Here is a 15,783-nt window from a genome sequence, read left to right on the forward strand (position 1 = left end):
GTCATGCTTCATCTTGTATTATTCTCTATGGTCACAAATTAGAGGAGTGGTAAAGAAGACGGGTAGAGGTGAGCAGAGTTAATGGAGCATACTGGACTAGTTGATGAGAGATGCTTTGAGTCCCTTGTTAATCTACACTGGAGTATCCCAGTAATGAGAACATCCAGTAATAAACCCAAGTTAACCTTTACAGTAGTACAATAATGAATTCTCCTATGGGCCCCACAGAATTGTGGACCCATGTTAATAAGAGAGCCATCAGAGGTGGGCTGCACTGCTCTGAAATAATAATCAAGATGGTAAGAAGTCGTCTTGGTCGTAGCTGGTCAGCAGATAAGGAGATTAACTTCAGGGAAGGTTTCTTTGATGGGTTTAGCTGAAGTTCACGTGGTTTCCGTGTGGCAGATACGCAGGGTGAAAGAAGAAAGCAAACTCAAGTTGCCCCCTTGATAAACGGCGTATATGGACTGAGAGCTTTGCTGCTGGCTCGTAGCCAGGGCCCTGTGTGATGTAAATAAAGTTCTCCTCTTCAAACATGTCCAAGCCTGGCTCGTTTCATTTCCTCTCCTCATACTGTAGCTATAGTGGGTCTCTTGGGTCGGTGCTGGGAACAGTCCAATCTGAAAAACACCAGCTGATGTTGGTTCTGATGCTGGCTGCGCGATCAACTGTTCACAGTTTAGTGTTGATGTCGCTCTACAGCAGAGGTGCCGCCCAGGACAGGCTGGCTCTGCTGGCTGCGTTTCTGCTGACACCTCTCTGAACCTCCTGCTATTTCAGGACTCTAAAATGAGATCAAAGCAGCAGAATAAATTTGATGTTCCTGCTGCAAGTGGGGGAGAGAATACTTTTTAATGACCAGCCATTTATGATATGGATGGCTGGTCCAGTGGAGACACTCTGCTATTAACAAGACAGGGTGCTCACATCAGTCAGTGCTGAAACACTGTCTATGCGTTATCAAACAGCATTTAAAAAGAGCATTTCCTACAAATCACTGTTGTTTTCTGTTGTAGATTTTATCAAACAAAAAAGAAAGTAAAGGTGGACAGTAACGAAAAACAATTTCTCACTTTATAGTCTTCAGAGGAATATATTGTACTTTTTACTTCACTTCATTTATTTGATAACTACTAGGTTTTTCACTTATTGCATTTTTACATGTTAAACATACAGAAATTTGAGATAATAGAATACGTTGCTATACTATCAAACTCAAAATATAAAGTTGTACTAGTACAGTAGTTTGTAATGGTGCTGTAGCCCCGCCCACCAAATGCACACAGTTTCTATATCTGGCCGTCCAGACTAAAACAACCCTGGAGTTTTCAAACTAAAACCAAAAATCCAAAAGTCTCCGTTTTAGGGGCTCAAGGATCCAGTCGCCAGTAGGTGGCATTCAGGAACACCTGTAATATCGTCACAATGAATGATGCATCATGGGCTTTCCCTTGTGTTATTTGACGTCCTCAACACAAGTACATGAAACCTGTATCTGCTGCTGCTGCTGCTGCTGCTGCTGAGCAGCTCTGCAGAGAGCAGCCTCTCTGTGTGATTACATGCTGGAGTGCAGTGGGAAACCCGAGCTGCATCCTCGAGCAGAGCTGCTGCTCTCATCAACTTGATGTTATTCTTCACTTCAGCCACAGGTTAAGTGCCTTCCCCAGGACACTGGCTACATCTCTAAATGCTAAAAGATGATTCCTTCGCAGCCAAGTCAGTCTCTGGTGTCCTTCAGGGTACAATCAAGCTTCTCTTCCCATCTGCCCCTCAATTCTCCTCTGTCAGCATCACTCCAGTAAGACAGACCAACATTTAGCATGAATAATGGATGTACAGCACAGTCATTAGTATAAATAAATAATTGACCACCACACATGTGCAACAGCATTAGTCTTGTAAATGTAATGATGATATTACAGTAACACGACGGGGAGTAACAACACCTATCTGGCCACGTGCCCAGTGTAAGCTGATTAGTTTTATGACTCTGATCTTATATATCTGTCTCATGTATTTAAACTCCTTATTCCGTCTAAAGAGCATCATTTACATACGCTTCATGGTGAGTCCTAACTGAAGAGATAACACTTTTCATACATAATTCATTTGTGTCTTTCTGAATCTTAAAAAGTGTTCGTAGAAGAGGTGAGGTTTTTGGCCTAAAGGTGTGTCCTGGTCATTTATATCTCTGCTGGTGTTTTGATTATAAATGTGCAGATATTTTATTTGATGGTTATTTTTTGTGGAAGCATTTGACCATCAGCCAGGCGAGTGGTGTGGCTCTGGGGGTGGCAGTGTTGGTTCTGTTTGTTGTTGCACCACTTTGGTCCAGATTAAAATACTGTATCTTAAAGAATTTTGAATGGATTGCCATGTTTTGTACATTCATGGTGAATCGTACTGACTTTCCCAGCGGTGTCAACATGATTTTTTTTTTCTTTCGTCTCAGGAGTGTATTCATTTTGTGGAATCATTGGGACAAAATTTCAGTTCTTCTAATACTTTTTCTAACACACTCATGCCTCCGCTCTACTTTGTGTTTAGTGCAAATGTTGACTGCAAACTGAGATGGCGAACATGATACTGTGCTTAAGTACAGCCTCACTGAGCCGCTCTCATGGCTGTGGACTCTCAGTCTTGGTAAGTTTTTTCAATGTCTCCCATCTTAAGTGTACTACCAGTATCTCCTGACATGGATTTACATTAGCCACGCAGGTATTTCAAGAGTCTGACCCCAATTTGAGAAAAGATCAGTGGGTTAAAATGCAAATGGCCGTTTTGACTTCCACATCAGCCTGTGTCATGTAGAGTCTCAGCTTTATTTGTTCCTGTGTTCAGGAACATGATATCACACATCTCTCTGTGTGCACCACAGGTGTGTATGCTCAACACATTTTGGTGCCTGTACCGCCTCATAGAGGAGATGACTTTGTAAATGGAGATGTTCCTCTCCTGTGGGCTGACACTGCCTGCTGCCTGACCTGATTCAGCTCCATTAAAGAGGCCAACAGGCTATTAACCCCTGCGTCAATACCTCACAGGTTCAGCCGTGCTTACAAACCCATTTCAGCAGCAGTCATAAACACTGGCCTTATTATAGCATCTCCGGGCCAAAGCAGACCGCCCTGGTTGACCCCATAACAAAAGAAGCCTAAAGTCAGCATTAACCTGGGTGGAACAAGGGCGCAGAGGCACATGAAATGGAGCTGTGAGGAGGTGTAAACTAATGAACTGTTGCTGAATTTTATATTTAAGGGTTTGATTCCTAGGAAGAAGCTTAAAATCACACTCTTTCATTTCAGGATAAAAGTGTTATTGGTTACAGGATTTGTGCATCTTAATGGATGATAAAGGGCAGCCACTGAATCACACTATGCCACATCAGTTCATCCAAATCACATTCTCACGTCCCTCCTAGGAGAGAGTTTTATTCATAAGCTCAAAGCTTAATCAACAATATGCAAGGAGGCGTTGAAAGGATAAAATTAATTAACTGTCTTTTAGTATTGCATTTGTCTCACAGCATGAATACAGTGGGATTATGAGTGGAATTTTGAATTCATTGGTTTGCAAAGTAATGTCAATGAAAAAAATATCACAACCTTCTTATTCATCTAGCTATAGGGATCTTACCTTAATAAAGGATTTCATAACCTTCCGATCCATGTAAGTAATGGGAGTTGGGGGAGCTGTCATCTGCCTCTAACCATCATTAAAACTGAGCCCCTCTGTGAGAGTAAACAAGCAAAGAATTTTAGACCAGAGACTTATCATAAAAGTGCAAGAGGAACACCCGCTGTGAAGCACTATCAGAGCAGTCAAATCCTAGAATAAGACAAAAGCATCCTCAGCCAAGCACAGATGAACAGTCACAGGCAGGTGTGTGCCGGCAGACACACAAACACATAAATAAACTTGCTTTAGATATGGTTTATTATATAATCTCACCCTGGGGTGAAAGCAAAAATGACAACCCTGAATGTAACAAATTAATAACAGCCCCCTTTAATAAATGCCATGGAAAGAAACAGTGGTGTTACTTATCCCTTCTTCCCCCTGGCAGGCTCAGGGTGTTTACCCAACACCCTCAGGTGCAGTGACTGAGACGTCGCTAGGCAACCGCGCCATCCCTGTTGTTGCTCTGCCTCTGGCACTCAAGTGGGAGCTTATGTGGACTTAACTCTGAAAGAGCAGCAGTGTTGAGGAGTGGAAGAGGGATTACTAGGAAAAATATTGGATTGGGCTGAGGCACAAAGGGTGAGGCCTTACCTGAATCACCACCACCACCAGACAGAGATGCCATGAAGGACTGTCGGGTCATGCTGGTTCATGACAGAAAGCCTGGCTTTTATCAGGCTCTGCACTCTCACAGCAGCACACTGCTTTTATTTCATCAACAATATAGACTGCTTCTCCCTTTTTTAATTGTTGTATTTGTTGCAAAATGCTAGAATGAATGAGAATGAGAGCACCTGGCACGTTGGTCTTGTGGTCTGTATTCTATGTTTTGAGAATAGCACAAATAACATGAGCATGTGAACAACAAAGTCAACCAAATGTAACCAGGTAATATCAACTATAAAGAACCTGGGGATGCAGCTTCAGTCCATGTCAGCAGTGATGTGGTAAAATGAGCTATTGCCCCCTAGTGGCTCCTAGATGTACTTTCTTTATGGAGAATGAAATTGTGGCTCATCACCGCTGATGGCTCCAAATATATGCTTATTGTTCATCTTTGGTCAATGCAGATACAAAAGCTGCTCCCAATCATTGTAACATCAGGCTACTGTCCCACTGGCAGAATGGCCTAATTATTTCCAGCCTGTGGCTGTGGTGAATGTTAGCAGCTGATGTGGCAGCTGTTGCCAATGCACTGTGTGTTGGGCTGATAATGGAGACGGACTCAAACAAGACAGTCCAACAAAGAGCAGCACAGACTGGTAGCAGACTGTGTGTGAGTGTGCTTTCATTTTGGGTTGAGCGCTGTGCATTGCACTCATGGGAGTTACTCAATAAACGCCTGTATAGACCCAGGGGAGACACGCTGCGTACTACATGTGGCTCTGCAGATGTTAGAGGATTACGTGGAATTATCTGTGAACAGGTAGAGTAAGAGGGAATTAAAGGCATTCAGCTCATTCATGTACAAAGCCTCACTCAGTATCCTCTATACCACATGTAGCACACGTCCAGATGTTCTATCAATGCAATGCTGCCCCCTAGTGCATTACAATGAAAAATAAATTGTTTATGACCTAATGAAATCTGTATAAATGACAAACCACAACAGTTACTGTAAAATCATTATTTATTCAAACTTTCAATAGAGAAAATGTGTTTTTCTTTATGTTGTATGGGTAAATTCTCAATTCTATACAAAACCATGTGTAAAACTTTAGGTGTAACATTTACAAATATACAGGAAGAAACTCCAGTTTCTTAAGTCGTAGGTACTAAAAACCTAAGGGGCTGTCCAGTAGCGCACAAAAATATAAGCAGGTAAGGAAAAGATTGGAGGACACTGTCAGTTACTATTGAAAGAGTAAAAATGTGAGTTGGTGGGCAGCTACAAAAATAGAAATCAGTTCAGGTAGATGTATGTTTGGTATAGCAGTACAGGTTAAAAGCCTCTGAAAACTGTTGAAATTTTAAAAATGAACACAGGTAAAACAAATTTTAAAGAACAATTGAACTTTTTTTTTTTTAAAAAACAAAGAACACACCTCTCTTCACACAATGAAATCTATACACCCCACAAAATGTCCAAAAAGGATTTTAAACATCCTATGCAGGTAAATGCACATTTTGTTTTGAATCTAAGCTACATGAAACAACTGAGGTGTCACATGAAATTAAATAAATAACTAAACATTAATTTAAGCTTGAGTTTAGTTAATAAATATGCTGGGGAAAGAAATCAAGTAAAGTAATGGAGAAGACAGATAGAGAGCAAGCTACTGCTTCAGGAGATACAGCAGGGTTAATTGCTTCGGGATGGCTATATGGCTTATTCATAGTTAGGAAGGCAACTCAGTAGGTTATACAGTTTGGAGCTGAAACTAATTCAGTTGACAAACAAAAATAAAATCATTAATAAGATTAGTTGGTGGTCTAATAAAACAAACAAATTTCCATTGCTTTAAAGCCTAATGCACATACAAATAATCAGAAAATAAACTGTGCTATGTTGCAGTGCATAATTGTACAATAAGTCATTTGTTCATACAAAAACCCTTAATATAATCCTTTTTTGCACCTTTTGAAAAATAAGTTGTACAGGGTAAATAAAGGGGCACAAGTCCAGGACTGCTCTGAAAGAAAATAGGCATTTTTGGAGGAGAGAGGTAGAGAGGCCATCAAATGTAGCTACTGTTGTATTTCAGGTTATCAGGTATATCTGAAAAACCTTGAAATGTGCCAAGTTGCTGCTCCTCTCCTCTTCATTTCTAAGAGTCTCTCATGCTCTCTCTGTGGTGGAAGCTGTTGGTCTCTCCACACACGCCATTTTCCCCCTTTCACCTCTCCTCCTCCTCCTCTTCTCTCTGACATCAAGCCTATTTGAGAAAGCCCTTGTAAAGGAAATGGGAGCGACTGGTAAATCTCTCGTTCTCCAAACAGAAGAGCAGGTCCCTGAGATTGACACGTGTGATGCGCTGCCGTGTGGGTCTGGAGCCCGATGAACCAGCCCCACCCGACAGAGAGGAACCTGTTCCTGATCCCTGCAGGATGATAATGATGGGAGGGAGAAAGACAGGGTGAAAAATAATGCCTCAGAACCTTGTTTATGCCTGCATGCACCTCTATCCACGTGTGTTGTAGCTTTTCACATTTAAATGACTGATGTTGACCAATAAGGAGAAGTGAAGTGGCTTAGTCTGTTCAATGTTTGAAAGCACCATCTGGCCTGGGGCCTGTCTGTGCAGAGTTTGCATGTTCTCTTGCAAGGAAGTTCACAGAAAGACACCCCACCCCCACCCCCCCACCCCCACATTGTATTCCACATTGTTTCCTGAACAATTGCTTTTATATACTGATTCCTGTCAGACTTAAAGGATACATTTATTGCAGCAAATGACTAAACACTTATTTTGCAGAACAGGCCCTGCTCTTGTAGATGCTCCCCAGTGAATCAAGTCAAAGAAACCCCAAAACCCTAACACTAAACAGAGCAGAACCCAATACATGTATGAAAAAACGGAGAACAAGGAAAGATGCACCGTGGCAAAGGGAACCAAGAATCTGGAGGTGTCGTGGTGAAAAGAAAAATCAATTAACTCAACCAGTGACAGCGATGTGTAGAAGGTACAGCCAAGCATAACCAGCTGCTGCAGCATGGTGAGTTAAGATGTGTCACATTATGAAGACTGTGACTTGTTAAATTTGATCTGTGATTACAAGAGTCCACTGCTCTGCCAGAACTAAAGAGAAGCTTCGATACATTTTTATCTCTCAGGGTATGGGAACAGCACAGATGACTGACAGCAGGTTTCTGTCAAGGTAGTGTGGCCTGTCAGTGACTGTGTCAAATGTTGTCTGACACAGTCACTAGAGAAAATAACTGAAAAACTCTTAATGCTAACATTTGCTATTTCTATAAACAATATATTTTATACTAAAAAAGAAATTAGCTTTTCAGTTGTAACCTGGTGTTAAATGGCTCTTCATTCAGTTCCTGTCAAGCTTATGGCGATTGGTAATGTAAAAAGATGTTCACTACAGAGCGAGGACAGTAAATGTTGTGAATAAGTAAAGTATCAGATGTACATAACATTTTTACGACAGGACTTATACTTGACAGCTCTCCCAGTATAAGCAACACTCTTTGGCAAATGTACTGTCATTAATGTTACCTCAGCCACAGCAGACGAGGATGGAGAGTCCAGAATCCTCCTCTTCTTTCTGGGGCCGATGGCTGCCAGTGCCGTCAGGTTGGCCTCCCTCTGTCTCATCTGAGCCAGCTCCTGCTGCTGCATCTGGATAACACACACACACACACATGCCAACATGGAATTCAAGCATACAGTGTTTACACATACAGACACAGAGGCTAGCTGTCTCTTGCCTCCCTCTCATCTTACCTCTTTTGCCTTCTGTTTCAGACGTAGTTGCTCTGGGTCCTCTTGCCGAGCTCGAGACTGCAGGGCCAAAAGCGAGACATATTAATGTTGGCAGTAGAAAGACCAAAGATCATTAAGTACTTATTTTGGCCAAACCTGAAGTCCCCTCAATATTCCCACATCACAGCATTTATTTTTTAAATCTGAAAGGTTTTTTAGACTTCAGAGTAAATGAATAAAACTTTATTCACTGCTTTAAATGCTGTGTAATGCCCACATGATTTATTAAATCTACATATCATTTTATTTTTAATGTCACACAGTTACTGGAATTAAATCTGGTGTTATAAATTGTTCTCCAGTGCCATCTGATATATCACACAGTGCAGTTTGATCTAAATCCTAACAGTCATCCTGAGGGTGAGTCAAAACCAATTGCAGGTGACCGTTTGTCAAACTTTAGAGAATATCAATCAAAAGCTGCAGGACACCCAAACACTGAACAAATCCAAAGCCAAACAAATCATCATTCATTGCACACTTACTATCATTAATAAAAGGGCCTTGATTTCATCTAAGCATTAAAAAATAAATAACAAACATGAAAGAAGTTATGCCGTACCTTAGCTGCCTTCAAGAGGATCTCTCTCTCCTGTTCCTCCTTCCGTTGTTTTTCTAACTGGTCCAGCTGCTCAAAGAACTTGAGCTGAGCACGAACATCACTGCTCTGCTCATGGTTTCCATCCTCCTGCCAACAAACAGTAGAGAAATTATTGCATATATGTGGACACAAAATATTGTTAGATCCGCATGTCATTAGCATGTTAAAAACAATGTTGGAAAAGTCATAGCACCAGTATTATTTCAATGCAAGCATGTGGTTAATGTTAAATCTAAACCAAGAGGGGAAAAGGTTGTATTAGTATGACTCTGTCCATACTGCAGCTTTAAACAAACCTTTAAGTTGACATTTTTCTGCTGGGCCACTTGGGAAACCTTTTCAAGCAGGTTCTGGAGTCGCTGCTGAGTGGCATGGGAGACAAAGTTCACCACCTCAGCACCCAGGTCTGTCACACCATGCCTCCTGCCTGGAAAAGAAACAGTATTGTACCTTAGCGCTTTAGGAAGAGGATGAATGGATGAATGGATTTTGTATGTAGTCAATGTTGTTAAAGTTCAAGTGTCTCACCTATCTCCAGCATCCTCCTTTGCAGCATGGTGCAGGAGAGGAAAGTCTCATCCTTACAGGAATGTGTTACCGCTCCCACTAGTCCAGAATTGGTTGCTAGGATATTAGCACTTTCCTCCGATAGGTTCACTCCAGCCATGGAGGCCACGTCGTTGATGTCGTCATCATCCCTGTCAACATAACCGCAGTGAGACAAACCAAGACACTAGCCTGATAATAATGAGTCCACAAAGATATAGTGGATTCACATAGTTGTGATGTGTTTACAGCTATTTATTTATTTATTTGTTAGATTTTTATCACCCTTTATGTGACACCATCACTATGTTTTTGAAGCTATGGCATGTTGATGGGAATAAAAAACATTTTTATTTTGCTTAAATAAAAGTTATAAAAAGTAAATTTTTGATGTGAAACTAAAACCTTTGTGATTATAAACTCTCTTACTTGAAAGTGCCACCCGCCTCTTTCAGCTTGTTCTTCTGAGCTGGCGTCAAGGCTGCAGCAGAGATTTGTTTAGAAGCAGGTGACACATCTGGCCTCACAGGAACTGGTAGAGACACAAAAATCACAACATTAAAAGGTCACCCAAAGAAAGACACGTACACACAGACAGATGATTTTTAGATTCACATCCTCACCTGGTTGCAGCTCTTTAAGCTGGACCTGTTGCTGTCCCAGCATGATGCGGCCAGGGGCCTGATTCCTGAGAGTCACCATGGGGGTCGTTGGTAAGGTTACCTGAGGTCTCAACACTGCTCTCTGCTGCTGAGGCTGGAGAACCTGAGAAGGTTTCAAGTTCTGATTATGTCATTATTACCACAGTGACATGTATAACTAATGGTTTATTGTGCGGTTTCAGGGATTGGAGAATTTAATTTGCGTTATATTTGATATAAATACAACTCAAAGTTTTCAAGTTGAGTTGAGCTGACATCCGAGAAACAGAGCATTCAGTTTACCAATGGGGGGATCTGTCCTGGCTTGTTGACACCTGGCTGGAGCTGGGGCCTGCTGATTGGGCTAGTGAGGCGAGGGGCAGGGCTGCCAAGGACCACCGTGGTAGGGGTGGGGGTGGGTGAGGTGGAGGCGACTGGACTTGATGCTGGCTGGGGGAGCTGACTCTGTTGGATGAATGCTGCTGAGTCTGGAGTGAGCTGCCTCAAGGCCGGCAGACTTCTCTACAGAAGACAAACAGGTAGCCAAACATTATAGAAATGCACTTAAATATCAACACGTTTCCTGTGGTCCAGGTAAAATAAACCACACCTTCTACTGATATTCTCTGAACAATTCATCAAGGACAATGACAGCAGAACATTTTTCTCACCTTGAGGAAAGGCACAAGGTAAGGTTGGGGTGAGGAATTGAGCTCTTTGTACAATCTGCTGGTGAATTCCTCAGCTTCCAGTTTGCCCTCCTAGTACAACACGTAAACATAACAAACTGGGAGTGAGAGCTGAAAGCTTGCCAGGAAGGACTTTTCATTCCTTGTCACGGCATTTGACATGTTAGTGTCATCATCAGTGTGTATGGCTCACTCACCAGCAGGTCCTTGACCAGCTCTCTCACACTGGCCGCAGTCTCTGTTGACTGCTTTCCAGTGGATGCCAGCTTTATCAATGTAGACAGGAAGTTCTTACACTTCTTCACATTCTCCATTGTCTCCTGTCAGAAACAAAACACAGTCTGATAATGAACAAATTCATGTCTAATTAGTGAATAACCATGTTATACGTCACAGAATGCTTTGCCTTCTTTTATCTTATTGTACTTGTCATAAATATAATATAAGTGTATTAACTCTACAGTACACTGTTACAGTACAGACACACATCCAGCTCTCTCTATCAGATCCCTTGGGCTTAATACAACTCACTCACTTTGCTCACTGTTACTGAGGTAACTGTGGTCCCAGCTGTTTGGGTGACAGTCCTGGTGGTCATTCCTGGTACTGCAGCCCCAACGGAACTCTGGGAATAGAGATATCGCCATCATAACATGTTATTTAAGTCGTTGAAAGGTTTTAAAACTTGCCTGTCAGGTCATTAGTGGAGAGGGTGGGTTTTAGTGCTGTTTCAAAGTTGCTCAAGTAAACAAACTTCAAGTTCCTATTAGGAAACAGGTGTGCTTCTCCTGCACTGAATTTCAGTTTAGTGTTCTTCCTCAAAAAAGAACTACCTCAAAGATATGAGCAAAAGTGTTTCATTGGTATGTCTTGATAATTTTGTGACAATTTTATGAATAAACAACAAACGCTGCTGATGCTTTTCAGCATGAAGCCTGCTTGGATGAAAGACATCAGGCTGTAAGAGGAAGAAGTCCACACAAACATTTTTTCATGCCGTGTTTGCTGAACAGAGTACCAACAAACAAACCCACTTATTGTATTATTTTCTTTTAACAATCTCAAAAATCAAATGACTATCCAGAAAATATTTGTTTACATTACTTCTATATTTGTAATAGTCTAAAGGAAACTTGATCTGGATTTGACTCGTAATAATTTTTTAATGACCTAAAAGCAGAAAATGAAATGAACTCAGAGGATTGATAGTTTGCACCAAAATGCTGTTCTAAATGATCATGACCAGACTTTTTTCTCCATCCCATCAAACCCATTTATGCTACAGTTATTTATTTAACTATAGGGTAGCGTTTGCATTATATTACGTGCCATGGAAATCTGTCTGCACGGTTTACTTTGGTCTTACTCTGGTCTTGTGTTCTCATCTATTTTGTACTTAATAGATGACATGAGACATCTTGTTCAGAGTCCTGCATATCCTCAGCCCTGTAGCTGAAAGCATTTATAGAATATAACTATAAATGAGCATAATTCCTACAAATCTACGTCTCAATTCTGCCATAGTAAATCCAGGAAACAAGGTTCAGGATTACCAATAAATCCAGGGAACTGAAAACCATTTATTCACACTGTGCACCAAATAACACAACTTCTACAAAATGGGAGTTTGTGTCCTTTTCATTGTGTGAAAATGAACTAATAAGACACTTCTGGTGGATTATAATATAACATCACGCTGCCACAATTTCAAACAGTTAATGAGGCACTTTATGTAAATAGGATAAATGTAAATCCGATATGTTTGCGTTCTGTGGCCAACGTGCTTAGTGACAAAATGCTCCAGACATGGAACAATGAATGAGAAAACCTGCAGCTTATGTAAGTAGGGGACACAAAACAATGCGCAACAACATAAATGAACATTACCAGATATGATGTGACACCTACATACAGACAGGGTTACCTGAAGAACAGGAGGTCTGTGAAGAGTGGTGGTTGCAGCGAGTGATGTTGGAGTAGGACAGCCCTGTCGGATGATATTGCTGGGAGCCACTTGTCTGCTGATTATGTTTCCAGGGGCCTGAGAGGAGGCATAAAGCAAAATATGATGTGCAACACCCACTTCCACCAAACCAGAAAAGGCATCTATAGTTTACATTTAAATATTAATAAAAAAAAACAATGGCCATATGTCTTTTAGGATTTTGCATAAATGAAGACTAATGATACAATACAATTATATACAACAGCACCACTTTCCACATAACTACACATGAGCTATAATCTAATATTATATTCAACAGGTCATTCTTATAGTTGCAGGCAGGAAGACAAGCAGAACATGGGCTGCAATACTGTCCAGGGCACTCAAGAAGTAAGACATAATTGTTGCAGATGTAAAGCTTTTGCTTGGCAGACTGTGTAATTTTACCTGGCCAGGAGGCACGTTTGTTGGTGTAGCAGTCCGAGGTGTCATGCCTCCCTGCGCCTGGGCCTGCATCTGGGCCAGAGTCTGCTGAGGAATCATCAGCAGCTGTCCGCTCTCACTGCGTACAAGCACCATCCCTGAACCAAGTCAGAAAATACATTAGACAACTTGAATATATCTAGATGACAAGAGACAACTTAAATATAATTATATTAGCAAATGAAATTGCTGGGTAGAAGCAGTGTCAAATCCAATGTTCTTCTGAATAAATGCAACAGCACCATGCAGAGCAAATCTGATCAATTCCTGTTGTAAATCATAAGGTAGACACCATAAATCACACCACAGCAGTGGTTCAGCAGTATTATGATAGGAAGTCTAAAGGGACACAGATTTGCAGATTTGCCATGTACTTGGATGAACAACATTCAATAAGAATGTAATCATACGCTTTTGTTTGGATCAAGAGGCAAATGAAAATGAAACCAGTTTTATAAATTAGTTAAGTGTGGAAATAAATACCAGTACACACACAATAAAAAGTTCTGACTTCACTCACCCGGGGGGAGCTGGATGTTATGTATACTGGGCTGTCCTGGGGAGGTCTGGGGGACCCTTGGGGCCAACATCTGAGGCGTCAGAGCTCGGATCCCGCCTGGACCGGCAGCCACCGTGGCCGGAGTCCGGGGAGCGCTGACGGCGCCAGGAGTGACAGTCGGCTGCGATGCTGACTGTATTATTGTTGTGGGTGGCTCTGCCTTGATAATGTGCGACCTTGCGCTGACAGACACCGAGTTGGACGGCTGGCCATTGTTTACAAGCGGAGTTTGTATGCTGATACCTGACTGCCCTGTTGTATTGGCAACCACAGCAGGGCTCGTATTATTGTTCCCATTCAAAGTTGCACCCAGCCCCGCGGTTTGCATAGGCGGCCTGACGAGTGTCACAGTGTGTCCTGTTGGCTGGCTCACGGGCTGAGCTGAAGCGACAACACTCTGCGAGTTCATGAGATGCGTCTGGATTACACTGTTTGACGAGGGGGGCATTATCGCACTGGCCAGCCCTTTAGACAACACTGGTCCACTGTTGACAGCTGCGACAGATACCGCAGGAACGCTGCTGTTACCCGTGCCACTTGTCACTGTCGTCCCCCCGAGAAGGGCAGCGCTTCCTGAATTGTGAGAGTTCATAGTTTGGCTCCCATTGAAAGTCTGCACTGAGTATGAGCCTACTTTCCGCAGGTGATTAGGGAGAGAAGTTGCACCGTCACTAACAACAAGTGTTTTGCCAGGGTCGTGTCCCGGAGAGGAGTCCGTGCTGGCCGTCGATGCGTCCATAGTTGAACCATGGGGACCTCGCTATGATGAGACCCCCTGCACTTCAACTTGTTTAGACGGAGTACAAACAATCTTGAATGTGATGGGGCGAGACTCTGACACTAAATTCCTCTGACAGCTCCTGTGCTTGGTTTTCGTGTATACTCTTTTTGAGACAAAGAGGAAAACAACATAAGTAGTTACAGCGTACCTGCTTTAGCAATCGTCTTGACCAAGTCCCAGCTGGACATTAGCTCTCGCTACCCCCTTGTCCCGGAACTATAGCCATGTAATTACCGGCTGCTTCGTGCCTACCCCAGTGGTTGTTGTGACAAAAGACCGATAGTTGTGACTCTACAGACCGGACAGGAGGACAAACTACCGCTTTATTCACCTCTGTGTGTAAAAACAGCTCATCCAGCGGGCCCGGGCGAACCGCCATCTTCACACTCCTGTGTGCTTGTGAGAAGTGAGGTACTTACCAACTGACATGCGCGTGCGCACAACAAGTAAACGTCTCCGTGCGGGGACTTCGGCGAGCTGTGATTGGCTGTTCCACATTGTAAAAGGCGGTACCAATGGCTTCAGCTGTCATTCCAGGGGATGCACGAGACGGAACAACATCGTACCGGAGACGAAATGTTTCCATCAAATGTTTCACCGTCGCCGGTGTGTTCACGCTGTCCCATTAATTATCCCGTCTCAGAATCGTACCGAGTGACTTTTGGTCGAATAATAACGGGGTTTACAACAAGCTAACAAACCAGATTTCAGAGTTTAGTCGGTCCCGATGCGCCGTGCAAGATGGCTGCACTGTTTTGGCCAGCTAGTGAAGTTGCTGTTGTAAAAGAGGCGTTTGAGGACGCCCCACCCTTCTCTAGAGAGGAAATATTGTAATGTGCTGTCAGACAGTAACGGGATGTAGTGCGGTCAAACTCCTTCGTGTCTTGACTGAAAATTTTTTAAGTTTTCTTTTGCTTTCATTTAAATGTGTTGAAGTATAAATCCAAGTGTGCAGTATGTAATTTATTCAAATTACAAATTTACCGTCCATAGAGGCTGTTAAAAAGCAAAAGTGCCATCAGTAGCTGCTGAATGAGGTGCACACTTGTACTCTTGATTTAAGAATATAAGCCACTTTCTGCAGATCGCTTCATGATCTGACATATTTGAGGCTATCTTGCTCACACAGCATGTTAAAGATCTACCCACTGATTTTCAGGGTGACTATAAGGGCTGTTCCACTTCAGCTTTCACTTTTTAGTTGAGGTCTGCTTTGAATGATTGTCCTGTTGTAGAAACCAGTCTCTTTTGGTTTCATTTTCTTCACTGACTATAAGACATTTTTATCCAGAAATTGTTGATATTCGGTAGAATCCATTCCTCCCTGTGTCCATGTAGTGTTTCCTGTGCCACCTGCTGCCACACAACCCCAAAGTAGAATATTTCCACCCCACATCCTTAATAGTTGGCAACCTGCT

The 15,783-nt window shown here is 42.3% G+C and overlaps 1 protein-coding gene across 1 annotated transcript; it reads right to left on the reverse strand.

The window, feature by feature from the left end:
* Positions 1-5,345: 5,345 nt before the first annotated feature.
* LOC111221951 (transcription initiation factor TFIID subunit 4-like) lies at positions 5,346-15,193 on the reverse strand. The gene is made up of 15 exons (XM_022745553.1): positions 13,546-15,193; positions 12,990-13,123; positions 12,522-12,638; positions 11,133-11,222; positions 10,795-10,917; positions 10,580-10,669; positions 10,212-10,430; positions 9,891-10,032; positions 9,697-9,799; positions 9,250-9,419; positions 9,018-9,148; positions 8,683-8,808; positions 8,082-8,138; positions 7,854-7,976; positions 5,346-6,722 (listed from the first exon to the last, which is right to left on the reverse strand). The coding sequence occupies exons 1-15, from the start codon at positions 14,321-14,323 to the stop codon at positions 6,558-6,560; spliced, it is 2,568 nt and encodes an 855-aa protein (XP_022601274.1). The 5' UTR covers positions 14,324-15,193; the 3' UTR covers positions 5,346-6,557.
* Between the last annotated feature and the right edge of the window lie 590 nt (positions 15,194-15,783).

Source organism: Seriola dumerili, unplaced genomic scaffold, assembly GCF_002260705.1.
Source record: "Seriola dumerili isolate Sdu_G_001 unplaced genomic scaffold, Sdu_1.0 BDQW01000088.1, whole genome shotgun sequence".
NCBI classification, from domain to species: Eukaryota; Metazoa; Chordata; class Actinopteri; order Carangiformes; family Carangidae; genus Seriola; species Seriola dumerili.